A 14,620-nucleotide genomic window follows, 5' to 3' on the forward strand; every position below is an offset into this window, starting at 1 on the left:
AACCCGTTAGCATGTAGCTAACCCGTTAGCATGTAGCTAAATGCTAACGGGTTAGCTACATGCTACCGCTATGACACGGTGTGTAAACACAGCGACCATCAGGGTGGAAAATAGAAGATGTGAAACAGTAGTCAGTTCATTATTTCTGCTAAAAGATAAATGTATGGAAGATCAGAGTAATGGTATATTATTTACAGTAGGAGCTGTCTCTGTGTTACCATGACTACAGACCACCGGAGCTTAGCTTACCATAGTTTACCAGAGCTGAAGACTTTCTCCTGTACCATGTTAACATAACTAACTAACAGGTGAGATGATTACAAATGCTGTGAATAATTAATATTGTCATCTGTCTACTCAAATAAAGTTTGACTGTGAAACAGAAATGTGTTGTGTTGCTTACAAGTCACTATTTACTACCTGTACTCTGCTACATGCATGACATCAAATATATATAATATATAAATATCATCTGTTTAAACAGTGTAATTACATAAAGCCTTTGTGAAAGAACATGTTATATTTAGATGATGGGAGTACATGAAGCCTGTTCTGCTGGTTCTTGCAGACTTTGCTCAAGTTCGGTTGAGGAGGAGAGACAGTGACGCGCTGTGGGGCGGGGTCAGCTACTGAAGGTTCTCTCTGGTTCGACCAGGAAACCCTTACATGGCTTGCATTCTCTAATGACGTCAGAATACAAGGAAAAAAGCTAATTTTTTTTATGCACCCATTTCCGGACAAACGGAGGAGGAGAAAAAGAGAGAGGATGGTCTTTTATGATACTATGGTGGCCTGTAGACACACTGGGGACAGATATTGATGTTTAAAAGACATGGAAAAGTGCATTTTGCATAATAGGTGACCTTTAAAGCTATAAAACAGAACAACTGTCAGAATGTGAGTGAGAATATTTACCGGTCGGATCAGACGACTCACCTTTCCTCTCCTTCAGGTACTCCGGGTCGATCAAGACGACGCCGTCTGAAGGAAGAAACATCAGAAAGTCAACAAGTAGCCAGAGGACGACGGGTTAGTTCTACCTTCTGGCAGAGAGCAGTGAGCTTTAGTTAACGGTGATCTCACCGACGGGTTCCACCAGGTCCACGTGGTCCACAAAGTCTCTCTTCCCAAGATAGACGGTGAGCTGAGGGACCAACACAGAGGTCACATCAGCCAATCAGAATCAACCGTCAGTACGACGAACAGCCAATCAGAATTCTTCTAGGGTGTTAGCAGGCTTTTGTTTGGTTGTACTTTTTTGGGGTCAAACGTAGGCTACATATTTTAACACAAACTATGATATTTTCCTAAACCTGACCAAGTACTAACATAATGTAGTGTTAACTTATGTCATGTACTTAACTTATGTCATGTACTTAACTTATGTCATGTACTTAACTCATGTCATGTACTTAACTTATGTCATGTACTTAACTCATGTCATGTACTAAACTTATATCATGTACTTAAACATTAAAAACCCGTTAAAAAGTGGCACCAAGCGTCCGTATGTAATGAGTTGTTTGCTGGGTGTTCACATATTAAACCCTCTCCAGGTAACCACATACTTGTTTTTCAAGCGTTTACATACATTTTGTTTCGGGTGTTTCGGATACTTTTCTACGAGTCGGGGTTAAAGTTTCCCTTCAGGTTTGGATCAGGTGGAACAGAGAGAAGAAGAGAACTCACCTTTCCATTGGGACTGGCTTTCTTAAACACTCTGAAAGGAAACAGAGAGAGAAGCAGGTAAATGAAACTGGTTCAGGGTTGAAATATTAACAGATGTGTTTCCTGTCTGTCGCCGACTCAGTGGAGCCGTTAAAGTTTCTGGCCGTCGCCATCTCCGTTTCTGGCCGTCACCATCTTGGTTTCAGGCCGTCGCCATCTAACTACATTTTCCGCCATATTGGATTTTTTGAAAAACACATTTTTGACATCTCCTAAACCGTAGTTCAGATTTTTACCACATTTTCTGTGGATCATTATTGGAGAAGTTCATCTAAAGTTGCATAAAGCGTGTTGATACCTCATTACGTTTTGAAGATAATGATCAACGAACTTTTCAATGGGAGGAGCTTAGCAGGAAATTGACCATAATTCATTGACTATTAATCCAATCATCATGAATCTTGGTAGATATCTTCAATACGTGTTTGGGAATAGGCGTACCAAAGCATTTTCCGCTCGACCTATAGGGGGCACCAAAAATATCAAAAAGTTGTACTTCAAGATCCGGCAGACAGAATTTTATCAAATTTGATGCATATGCTCTGGGGCCAAGTATTAATAAAGATCTGAAGTGTCATATTGATCGGTGCATGTGGGCGTGGCCTATTTAGCATTTAATGCTAAATTATGCCTTAGCTCAATTTGCTGTGAGCTGGAACGAGCTAGAGACATGAAACTTGGTACCTTAACTGTACATGATGTCATAATGCTTCACATAAAATATGATCCCAATTGGACTGATGGTGGCGCTACAACATTTTCTAAACTTTTAAAGGCCGGCCCCCTCACACCACAAGTCAGATTGACTTGAAATTTAATAGACAGGTTCAGCTCCGTGTGTTTTACAAAAAAGTCTCTGGGACCACTAAAGTCCGCCTACTAGATTTTCCTCCATTTTGAATAGTTTGAAAAACACATTTTTGACACCTCCTCCTAAACTGTAAGTCTGATTGCTGGCAAGTTTTCTGTGGCTCATTATTGGACCAACCTTATCAAAAGTTATCAAAAGCTTGTTGATATCTGATTTCGTTTCCAAGATATTGACCAATGAACTTTAATAGGGCGCGGCTCAGCACATAAATAGACCAAACTCCACAAGCTTTTGGCCCATCATCTCCAAACTTGCAGGATATGTTCAAAAGAGTACCTGAAACATATCCAGTTTCATTCAAATCGACCACTAGGGGATGCTACTAGTCAAAGTATACGTCATACATTGTAAAATCAATTCATCTAAGCTTGTCGCGGTAGCTGGTGTTACTGGTGTTACACGGTGGTCGGGCACACACTGAAATTACATACCCACCGCCCCCACCATCGTTTTGCTTTTTTTCCAGAAATAAAACCCATTTAGTTCATTTTGGCGGAAAAGTGCCATGTTATCAGTAGATAGTCAGATGACGGACTCTCGACAGTGAACGCACCGCTGAGTTTCGTTTTTAGTTAGTGGTGAAGAGGAGAGATGAAAACACATGGAGGCTTTTCTTCATACAGAGTTGTCCTCTATCAGCCATCCAGGCATCTGTGTGTTCAGCAACACGTGAGTAAAGTGTTACACTTGGTGTCTTGAGTTAATATTGATGTTATAATGTGTTCTTATTGTTAGCATAAAGTCTGCTAGCCACATGCTAACGAGCTAACGGTTGCTAACAGTAGACTCAGATGTGTAGGCTGCTCTGAATGACTGTTTAGATTAGTATAGTTTTATGAGTATAGTAGTATTATTATAGTAGTATTGGTAGAGTAGTATTAGTATATTAGTATAGTAGTATTAGTATAGTATTATGAGTATAATAGAATTGAGGTGCCTACAATGACGATGTCTCAGGCTAATGCTCATGTAGTGTTATAATTCAAGTGACCAGCTAATTAGCAGTTTACCTTTAGGTGATGTTAGATGATGTTAGATGATGTTAGGTGATGTTAGGTGATGTTAGGTGATGTTAGATGATGTTAGGTGATGTTAGGTGATGTTAGATGATGTTAGGTGATGTTAGGTGATGTTAGGTTATGTTAGGTGATGTTAGGTTATGTTAGGTTATGTTAGGTGATGTTAGGTGATGTTAGGTGATGTTAGGTGATGTTAGATGATGTTAGGTGATGTTAGGTGATGTTAGGTGATGTTAGATGATGTTAGGTGATGTTAGGTGATGTTAGGTGATGTTAGATGATGTTAGGTGATGTTAGGTGATGTTAGGTTATGTTAGGTGATGTTAGGTTATGTTAGGTTATGTTAGGTGATGTTAGGTGATGTTAGGTGATGTTAGGTTACGTTAGGTGATGTTAGGTGATGTTAGGTTACGTTAGGTTATGTTAGGTGATGTTAGGTGATGTTAGGTTATGTTAGGTGATGTTAGGTGATGTTAGGTTATGTTAGGTGATGTTAGGTGATGTTAGGTTATGTTAGGTGATGTTAGGTTATGTTAGGTGATGTTAGGTGATGTTAGGTTATGTTAGGTGATGTTAGGTTACGTTAGGTGATGTTAGGTTACGTTAGGTGATGTTAGGTGATGTTAGGTGATGTTAGGTTATGTTAGGTTATGTTAGGTGATGTTAGGTGATGTTAGGTTATGTTAGGTGATGTTAGGTGATGTTAGGTTACGTTAGGTGATGTTAGGTGATGTTAGGTTACGTTAGGTGATGTTAGGTGATGTTAGGTTATGTTAGGTGATGTTAGGTGATGTTAGGTTATGTTAGGTTATGTTAGGTGATGTTAGGTGATGTTAGGTTACGTTAGGTTACGTTAGGTGATGTTAGGTGATGTTAGGTTATGTTAGGTGATGTTAGGTGATGTTAGGTGATGTTAGGTTATGTTAGGTTATGTTAGGTGATGTTAGGTGATGTTAGGTTACGTTAGGTGATGTTAGGTTACGTTAGGTGATGTTAGGTGATGTTAGGTTACGTTAGGTGATGTTAGGTGATGTTAGGTGATGTTAGGTTACGTTAGGTGATGTTAGGTGATGTTAGGTGATGTTAGATGATGTTAGGTGATGTTAGGTGATGTTAGGTTACGTTAGGTGATGTTAGGTGATGTTAGGTGATGTTAGGTTACGTTAGGTGATGTTAGGTTACGTTAGGTGATGTTAGGTGATGTTAGGTGATGTTAGGTGATGTTAGGTTACGTTAGGTGATGTTAGGTGATGTTAGGTTACGTTAGGTGATGTTAGGTTATGTTAGGTGATGTTAGGTTACGTTAGGTGATGTTAGGTTACGTTAGGTGATGTTAGGTGATGTTAGGTTACGTTAGGTGATGTTAGGTGATGTTAGGTTACGTTAGGTGATGTTAGGTTATGTTAGGTTATGTTAGGTGATGTTAGGTTACGTTAGGTGATGTTAGGTGATGTTAGGTTACGTTAGGTGATGTTAGGTTATGTTAGGTGATGTTAGGTTACGTTAGGTGATGTTAGGTTACGTTAGGTGATGTTAGGTGATGTTAGGTGATGTTAGGTTACGTTAGGTGATGTTAGGTTATGTTAGGTGATGTTAGGTTATGTTAGGTGATGTTAGGTGATGTTAGGTGATGTTAGGTGATGTTAGGTGATGTTAGGTTACGTTAGGTGATGTTAGGTTATGTTAGATGATGTTAGGTGATGTTAGGTGATGTTAGGTTACGTTAGGTGATGTTAGGTGATGTTAGGTGATGTTAGGTTACGTTAGGTGATGTTAGGTTACGTTAGGTGATGTTAGGTGATGTTAGGTGATGTTAGGTTACGTTAGGTGATGTTAGGTTATGTTAGGTGATGTTAGGTTACGTTAGGTGATGTTAGGTGATGTTAGGTTACGTTAGGTGATGTTAGGTTATGTTAGGTGATGTTAGGTTACGTTAGGTGATGTTAGGTTACGTTAGGTGATGTTAGGTGATGTTAGGTGATGTTAGGTTACGTTAGGTGATGTTAGGTTATGTTAGGTGATGTTAGGTTATGTTAGGTGATGTTAGGTGATGTTAGGTGATGTTAGGTGATGTTAGGTGATGTTAGGTGATGTTAGGTTACGTTAGGTGATGTTAGGTTATGTTAGGTGATGTTAGGTTACGTTAGGTTACGTTAGGTGATGTTAGGTGATGTTAGGTTACGTTAGGTGATGTTAGGTGATGTTAGGTTACGTTAGGTGATGTTAGGTTACGTTAGGTGATGTTAGGTGATGTTAGGTGATGTTAGGTTACGTTAGGTGATGTTAGGTGATGTTAGGTTACGTTAGGTGATGTTAGGTTATGTTAGGTGATTTTAGGTTACGTTAGGTGATGTTAGGTGATGTTAGGTGATGTTAGGTTACGTTAGGTGATGTTAGGTTATGTTAGGTGATGTTAGGTTACGTTAGGTGATGTTAGGTGATGTTAGGTTACGTTAGGTGATGTTAGGTTATGTTAGGTGATTTTAGGTTACGTTAGGTGATGTTAGGTGATGTTAGGTTACGTTAGGTGATGTTAGGTTATGTTAGGTGATTTTAGGTTACGTTAGGTTACGTTAGGTGATGTTAGGTGATGTTAGGTGATGTTAAGTGATGTTAGGTGATGTTAGGTTACGTTAGGTGATGTTAGGTTATGTTAGGTTACGTTAGGTGATGTTAGGTGATGTTAGGTTATGTTAGGTGATGTTAGGTTATGTTAGGCGATGTTAGGTGATGTTAGGTTACGTTAGGTGATGTTAGGTTATGTTAGGTTACGTTAGGTGATGTTAGGTTACGTTAGGTGATGTTAGGTTATGTTAGGTGATGTTAGGTTATGTTAGGTTACGTTAGGTGATGTTAGGTGATGTTAGGTTACGTTAGGTGATGTTAGGTGATGTTAGGTTACGTTAGGTGATGTTAGGTGATGTTAGGTTACGTTAGGTGATGTTAGGTTACGTTAGGTGATGTTAGGTTACGTTAGGTGATGTTAGGTTACGTTAGGTGATGTTAGGTGATGTTAGGTTACGTTAGGTGATGTTAGGTGATGTTAGGTTACGTTAGGTGATGTTAGGTGATGTTAGGTGATGTTAGGTTACGTTAGGTTACGTTAGGTGACGTTAGGTTATGTTAGGTGATGTTAGGTTATGTTAGGTGATGTTAGGTTACGTTAGGTGATGTTAGGTGATGTTAGGTTATGTTAGGTGATGTTAGGTTATGTTAGGTGATGTTAGGTGATGTTAGGTGATGTTAGGTTACGTTAGGTGATGTTAGGTTATGTTAGGTGATGTTAGGTGATGTTAGGTTACGTTAGGTGATGTTAGGTTACGTTAGGTGATGTTAGGTTACGTTAGGTGATGTTAGGTTACGTTAGGTGATGTTAGGTGATGTTAGGTGATGTTAGGTTATGTTAGGTGATGTTAGGTTACGTTAGGTGATGTTAGGTTACGTTAGGTGATGTTAGGTTATGTTAGGTGATGTTAGGTTATGTTAGGTGATGTTAGGTTACGTTAGGTGATGTTAGGTGATGTTAGGTTATGTTAGGTGATGTTAGGTTATGTTAGGTGATGTTAGGTTATGTTAGGTGATGTTAGGTGATGTTAGGTTACGTTAGGTGATGTTAGGTTATGTTAGGTGATGTTAGGTTACGTTAGGTGATGTTAGGTTACGTTAGGTGATGTTAGGTGATGTTAGGTGATGTTAGGTTACGTTAGGTGATGTTAGGTTACGTTAGGTGATGTTAGGTGATGTTAGGTTACGTTAGGTGATGTTAGGTTACGTTAGGTGATGTTAGGTGATGTTAGGTGATGTTAGGTTACGTTAGGTGATGTTAGGTTACGTTAGGTGATGTTAGGTTACGTTAGGTGATGTTAGGTTACGTTAGGTGATGTTAGGTTATGTTAGGTGATGTTAGGTTACGTTAGGTGATGTTAGGTGATGTTAGGTTATGTTAGGTGATGTTAGGTTATGTTAGGTGATGTTAGGTTATGTTAGGTGATGTTAGGTGATGTTAGGTTACGTTAGGTGATGTTAGGTTATGTTAGGTGATGTTAGGTTACGTTAGGTGATGTTAGGTTACGTTAGGTGATGTTAGGTGATGTTAGGTGATGTTAGGTGATGTTAGGTTACGTTAGGTGATGTTAGGTTACGTTAGGTGATGTTAGGTGATGTTAGGTTACGTTAGGTGATGTTAGGTTACGTTAGGTGATGTTAGGTGATGTTAGGTGATGTTAGGTTACGTTAGGTGATGTTAGGTTACGTTAGGTGATGTTAGGTTACGTTAGGTGATGTTAGGTTACGTTAGGTGATGTTAGGTTACGTTAGGTGATGTTAGGTGATGTTAGGTGATGTTAGGTTATGTTAGGTGATGTTAGGTTACGTTAGGTGATGTTAGGTTACGTTAGGTGATGTTAGGTGATGTTAGGTGATGTTAGGTTACGTTAGGTGATGTTAGGTTATGTTAGGTGATGTTAGGTTATGTTAGGTGATGTTAGGTGATGTTAGGTTACGTTAGGTGATGTTAGGTTATGTTAGGGTGACCATATTTACAAACCCCCAAACCGGGACCCTTAAGTGTACCGCAAGTTCACGCTCACGTTCACGCGCGTTCATGCTCACGTTCACTCACATGCGCTCGTGCACGCGCACGGACGTGCGCACAGTAGACTGAAATCAGATAGTAACTAACAGACCGGTGTAAACAGAACCTAAGCGACACATCCAACATGGTGGATTGTCAGTACTAAACTATCTCTAAACTAGATTAAAGGGAAACATTAAAGGGGCAGTGAGCTCAATTTACTGTATTGACGATTGCTACCAAATTTTCTGTGGATCATTATTGGACCAGGCTCATCAAAAGTTGCATAAAGCTTGTTGATATCTTATTGCATTTCGAAGATAATAAGACAACGACCTTTGGACCATCATCTTGCAAGCTATGCCCACAAGAGTACCTTGAGCGAAAAAGGCTTGAACCCGCGAACTGCCGCTTGCGGCTGTAATTTATTGCTGTTATTGTAATTATATTATAATGTGGCCAGTAAAATCCTTGTTTCTGATTGGCTTGAGGGAGTTTACAAAAAAATTCCTCGCTTTTCAAAAGTGGCATCATTTTCCAGAGTTGGTTTAATTTAAAACGATCCCCTTAAGTTCCAGAACGTCCATATTTTCACATAAATATTTCATTTCCTCATGTTCATAAAAATGTCTTCACAGTTTTTCAAAACAAATTCCTAATTTTCTCCCAAAACTGTAGTTTTCCAAACGAAGTCCTCACAGACAGAGACAGCAGCCTGGATCAGGTTTCCTCTGAGGGGAGTCCTGCTGTCAATCACCATCATCATCCTCCTCCTCCTCGTCATCATCACCATCAGCAGCTTCCTGTCTCTAATGCTGTCTGACATTATTACCCCCCCCCCCTCCATTAGCTTTCAGCTTCCTCCTGAATGGACCTTCATCAATCAGCAGCATCAGGACGCCGCTTTACGGGAAAACACCGGGACCCCTGGGAGCTCGCTCAGCACGCACATTACCTGCTCACCATCGTCTCTGCAATTAGTCCAATTAAAGTTTAACGTGGAGAAGCTCTGAACGCTCACAGACAGCAGCGAACCCCGAAGCCAACACCCACTCTGAGGCCGACACACCACAGCTCATCTGACATACAATCACTGCAGCACTTCATCAACCAATATAGGTATGTATAGGTTGATAAATGTACTGTATGTTGTTGTTTCAAAACTTCTGCCCACATTTATAAAGAAATTCCAGTAAAGTTGCGTAAATCTTCAACATCAATCAGTCGACTGACTGTCTGACTGACTGACTGACTGACTGACTGACTGACTGACTGACTGACTGACTGTCTGACTGACTGACTCACTGACTGACTGACTGACTGACTGACTGACTGACTGACTGACTGTCTGACTCACTGACTGACTGACTCACTGACTGACTGACTGACTGACTGACTGACTGACTGTCTGACTGACTGACTCACTGACTGACTGACTGACTGACTGACTGACTGACTGACTGACTGTCTGACTCACTGACTGACTGACTGACTGACTGACTGACTGACTGACTGTCTGACTCACTGACTGACTGACTGACTGACTGACTGACTGACTGACTCCAGTTCAACAACAACATGATTAAAGATTCATTCCCGTCAAGCAGCAGCTGAATGTTCAGAGGAAAGAAGAAATATAGACAGAAAATATGAAGCTTAATGACTCAAAGATAAATCATGAGATTGATGTTGTTTGTAAAGAGCTTCTCCTCCAGACGTCTGATCATCTGGATGGTTTAAACATTCTCTGACCAACAACAACGAAACCAAAACAACGTCAAAACTATAAAAAAAAAAAAGCTACCTAAATATAAATGACCGATGAAAAGTTAGTAATCAGCTGATCAATAAACGCAAACATACATTAATATTAATAAAGAGTCAAATAATGACATCAATATAACGCTGGCCTGGGAGGAAGAATTAAGAACCATGCTAGCAACCACCATCCCATAGCAACCGCCATCCCATAGCAACCGCCATCCCATAGCAACCGCCATCCCACAGCAACCACCATCCCACAGCAACCACCATCCCACAGCAACCACCATCCCACAGCAACCACAGCAACCACCATCCCACAGCAACCACCATCCCACAGCAACCACCATCCCACAGCAACCACCATTCCATAGCAACCGCCGCTCCATAACAACCACCATCTTATAGCAACCACCATCCCATAGCAACCACCATTCTATAGCAACCACCGTTCCATAGCAACCACCATTCTATAGCAACCACCGTTCCATAGCAACCACCATTCCATAGCAACCACCATTATGATTTATTCTGATTTACATGGGGCTCAATTTATATTTAGTCTGTCTTGTTTTTATTTTGAAGACATCATCTCTTTTTTTTTGTGTTGAATATTCAGATTAAATATGAATCTGTAGTTTTGTGAAACAAGACGTCTCATCCGATGTCTCCTCTAACGTCTCCTCAACGTCTCCTCTAACGTCTCCTCAACGTCTCCTCTAACGTCTCCTCAACGTCTCCTCTAACGTCTCCTCTAACCTCTCCTCTAATGTCTCCTCTAACGTCTCCTCAACGTCTCCTCTAACATCTCCTCTAACCTCTCCTCTAATGTCTCCTCTAACCTCTCCTCTAATGTCTCCTCTAACCTCTCCTCTAATGTCTCCTCTAACCTCTCCTCTAATGTCTCCTCAACGTCTCCTCTAATGTCTCCTCTAACCTCTCCTCTAATGTCTCCTCTAACCTCTCCTCTAACGTCTCCTCAACGTCTCCTCTAATGTCTCCTCTAACCTCTCCTCTAATGTCTCCTCTAACCTCTCCTCTAATGTCTCCTCTAACATCTCCTCTAATGTCTCCTCTAACATCTCCTCTAATGTCTCCTCTAACCTCTCCTCTAATGTCTCCTCTAACGTCTCCTCTAACGTCTCCTCTAACCTCTCCTCTAATGTCTCCTCTAACCTCTCCTCTAATGTCTCCTCTAACCTCTCCTCTAATGTCTCCTCTAACCTCTCCTCTAATGTCTCCTCTAACCTCTCCTCTAACGTCTCCTCAACGTCTCCTCTAATGTCTCCTCTAACCTCTCCTCTAATGTCTCCTCTAACATCTCCTCTAACGTCTCCTCTAACCTCTCCTCTAACGTCTCCTCAACGTCTCCTCTAACATCTCCTCTAATGTCTCCTCTAACATCTCTTCTAACGTCTCCTCTAACCTCTCCTCTAACGTCTCCTCTAACCTCTCCTCTAACCTCTCCTCTAACCTCTCCTCTAACGTCTCCTCAACGTCTCCTCTAACATCTCCTCTAATGTCTCCTCTAACCTCTCCTCTAACGTCTCCTCTAACATCTCTTCTAACGTCTCCTCTAACCTCTCCTCTAACGTCTCCTCAACGTCTCCTCTGACATCTCCTCTAATGTCTCCTCTAACGTCTCCTCTAACGTCTCCTCAACGTCTCCTCTAACATCTCTTCTAACGTCTCCTCTAACCTCTCCTCTAACGTCTCCTCAACGTCTCCTCTAACATCTCCTCTAATGTCTCCTCTAACCTCTCCTCTAACGTCTCCTCAACGTCTCCTCTAACATCTCTTCTAACCTCTCCTCTAACGTCTCCTCAACGTCTCCTCAACGTCTCCTCTAACATCTCCTCTAATGTCTCCTCTAACATCTCCTCTAACGTCTCCTCTAACGTCTCCTCTAATGTCTCCTCTAACATCTCCTCTAATGTCTCCTCTAACATCTCCTCTAACGTCTCCTCTAACGTCTCCTCTAACGTCTCCTCTAACATCTCCTCTAACGTCTCCTCTAACGTCTCCTCTAATGTCTCCTCTAACATCTCCTCTAACGTCTCCTCTAACATCTCCTCTAATGTCTCCTCTAACATCTCCTCTAATGTCTCCTCTAACCTCTCCTCTAACGTCTCCTCAACGTCTCCTCTAACATCTCCTCTAATGTCTCCTCTAACGTCTCCTCTAACGTCTCCTCTAATGTCTCCTCTAACATCTCCTCTAATGTCTCCTCTAACATCTCCTCTAATGTCTCCTCTAACATCTCCTCTAACGTCTCCTCTAACGTCTCCTCTAACGTCTCCTCTAACATCTCCTCTAACGTCTCCTCTAACGTCTCCTCTAACGTCTCCTCTAACATCTCCTCTAACGTCTCCTCTAACGTCTCCTCTAATGTCTCCTCTAACATCTCCTCTAACGTCTCCTCTAACGTCTCCTCTAATGTCTCCTCTAACATCTCCTCTAATGTCTCCTCTAACCTCTCCTCTAACGTCTCCTCAACGTCTCCTCTAATGTCTCCTCTAACATCTCCTCTAATGTCTCCTCTAACATCTCCTCTAACCTCTCCTCTAATGTCTCCTCTAACATCTCCTCTAACGTCTCCTCTAATGTCTCCTCTAACATCTCCTCTAATGTCTCCTCTAACATCTCCTCTAACGTCTCCTCTAACGTCTCCTCTAATGTCTCCTCTAACATCTCCTCTAATGTCTCCTCTAACATCTCCTCTAACCTCTCCTCTAATGTCTCCTCTAACATCTCCTCTAACGTCTCCTCTAATGTCTCCTCTAACATCTCCTCTAACCTCTCCTCTAATGTCTCCTCTAACATCTCCTCTAACGTCTCCTCTAATGTCTCCTCTAACATCTCCTCTAACATCTCCTCTAATGTCTCCTCTAACATCTCCTCTAACCTCTCCTCTAATGTCTCCTCTAATGTCTCCTCTAACGTCTCCTCTAACATCTCCTCTAACGTCTCCTCTAACGTCTCCTCTAATGTCTCCTCTAACATCTCCTCTAATGTCTCCTCTAACATCTCCTCTAACCTCTCCTCTAATGTCTCCTCTAACCTCTCCTCTAATGTCTCCTCAACGTCTCCTCTAACATCTCCTCTAACGTCTCCTCTAACATCTCCTCTAACGTCTCCTCTACGTCTCCTCTAACGTCTCCTCAACGTCTCCTCTAACGTCTCCTCTAACATCTCCTCTAATGTCTCCTCTAACGTCTCCTCAACGTCTCCTCTAACGTCTCCTCTAACATCTCCTCTAACGTCTCCTCTAACGTCTCCTCTAACCTCTCCTCTAATGTCTCCTCTAACGTCTCCTCAACGTCTCCTCTAACGTCTCCTCTAACATCTCCTCTAACGTCTCCTCTAACCTCTCCTCTAATGTCTCCTCTAACGTCTCCTCAACATCTCCTCTAACGTCTCCTCTAACGTCTCCTCTAACATCTCCTCTAACCTCTCCTCTAATGTCTCCTCTAACGTCTCCTCAACGTCTCCTCTAACATCTCCTCTAACGTCTCCTCTAACATCTCCTCTAACGTCTCCTCTAACGTCTCCTCTAACCTCTCCTCTAATGTCTCCTCTAACGTCTCCTCAACGTCTCCTCTAACGTCTCCTCTAACATCTCCTCTAACGTCTCCTCTAACCTCTCCTCTAATGTCTCCTCTAACGTCTCCTCAACATCTCCTCTAACGTCTCCTCTAACGTCTCCTCTAACATCTCCTCTAACCTCTCCTCTAATGTCTCCTCTAACGTCTCCTCAACATCTCCTCTAACGTCTCCTCTAACCTCTCCTCTAATGTCTCCTCTAACCTCTCCTCTAATGTCTCCTCTAATGTCTCCTCTAACCTCTCCTCTAATGTCTCCTCTAACATCTCCTCTAACGTCTCCTCTAACATCTCCTCTAATGTCTCCTCTAACATCTCCTCTAACGTCTCCTCTAACATCTCCTCTAACGTCTCCTCTAACATCTCCTCTAACGTCTCCTCTAACCTCTCCTCTAACGTCTCCTCTAACATCTCCTCTAACGTCTCCTCTAACATCTCCTCTAACATCTCCTCTAACATCTCCTCTAACGTCTCCTCTAACGTCTCCTCTAACATCTCCTCTAACGTCTCCTCTAACGTCTCCTCTAACGTCTCCTCTAACGTCTCCTCTAACATCTCCTCTAACGTCTCCTCTAACATCTCCTCTAACGTCTCCTCTAACATCTCCTCTAACGTCTCCTCTAACATCTCCTCTAACGTCTCCTCTAACATCTCCTCTAACGTCTCCTCTAACATCTCCTCTAACGTCTCCTCTAACATCTCCTCTAACGTCTCCTCTAATGTCTCCTCTAACATCTCCTCTAACGTCTCCTCTAACATCTCCTCTAACGTCTCCTCTAACGTCTCCTCTAACATCTCCTCTAACGTCTCCTCTAACATCTCCTCTAACGTCTCTAACATCTCCTCTAACATCTCCTCTAACCTCTCCTCTAACGTCTCCTCTAACATCTCCTCTAACGTCTCCTCTAACATCTCCTCTAACGTCTCCTCTAACATCTCCTCTAACATCTCCTCTAACATCTCCTCTAATGTCTCCTCTAACATCTCCTCTAACATCTCCTCTAACATCTCCTCTAACGTCTCCTCTAACGTCTCCTCTAACGTCTCCTCTAACATCTCCTCTAAC

General features: G+C 41.8%; 1 protein-coding gene and 1 long non-coding RNA gene across 3 annotated transcripts in view; one reads left to right on the top strand and one right to left on the bottom strand.

Moving 5' to 3' along the window:
- The window catches only part of arrb1 (arrestin, beta 1), a 47,041-nt gene that overhangs the window by 18,113 nt on the left and 14,308 nt on the right, over positions 1-14,620 (bottom strand). Inside the window, exons 1-4 of one of the 2 annotated variants that reach the window (XM_074640865.1) lie at positions 3,153-3,341; positions 1,690-1,720; positions 1,084-1,144; positions 937-981 (exon numbers count right to left, since the gene is read on the bottom strand). In XM_074640865.1, coding sequence (XP_074496966.1) covers positions 937-981; positions 1,084-1,144; positions 1,690-1,720; positions 3,153-3,202 — 187 coding nt within the window. In that variant the 5' untranslated portion in view covers positions 3,203-3,341. Of the gene's footprint in view, positions 1-936; positions 982-1,083; positions 1,145-1,689; positions 1,721-3,152; positions 3,342-14,620 lie in introns of those variants that run through there. The other variant, XM_074640866.1, reaches the window with a different exon arrangement.
- Positions 3,488-8,603, top strand: LOC141771019 (uncharacterized). Its single transcript, XR_012594644.1, has 3 exons — positions 3,488-3,615; positions 8,136-8,207; positions 8,274-8,603. It is a non-coding gene; the product is annotated as an uncharacterized LOC141771019 (long non-coding RNA).

Source organism: Sebastes fasciatus, chromosome 7 (assembly GCF_043250625.1).
Source record: "Sebastes fasciatus isolate fSebFas1 chromosome 7, fSebFas1.pri, whole genome shotgun sequence".
Taxonomy (NCBI): Eukaryota; Metazoa; Chordata; class Actinopteri; order Perciformes; family Sebastidae; genus Sebastes; species Sebastes fasciatus.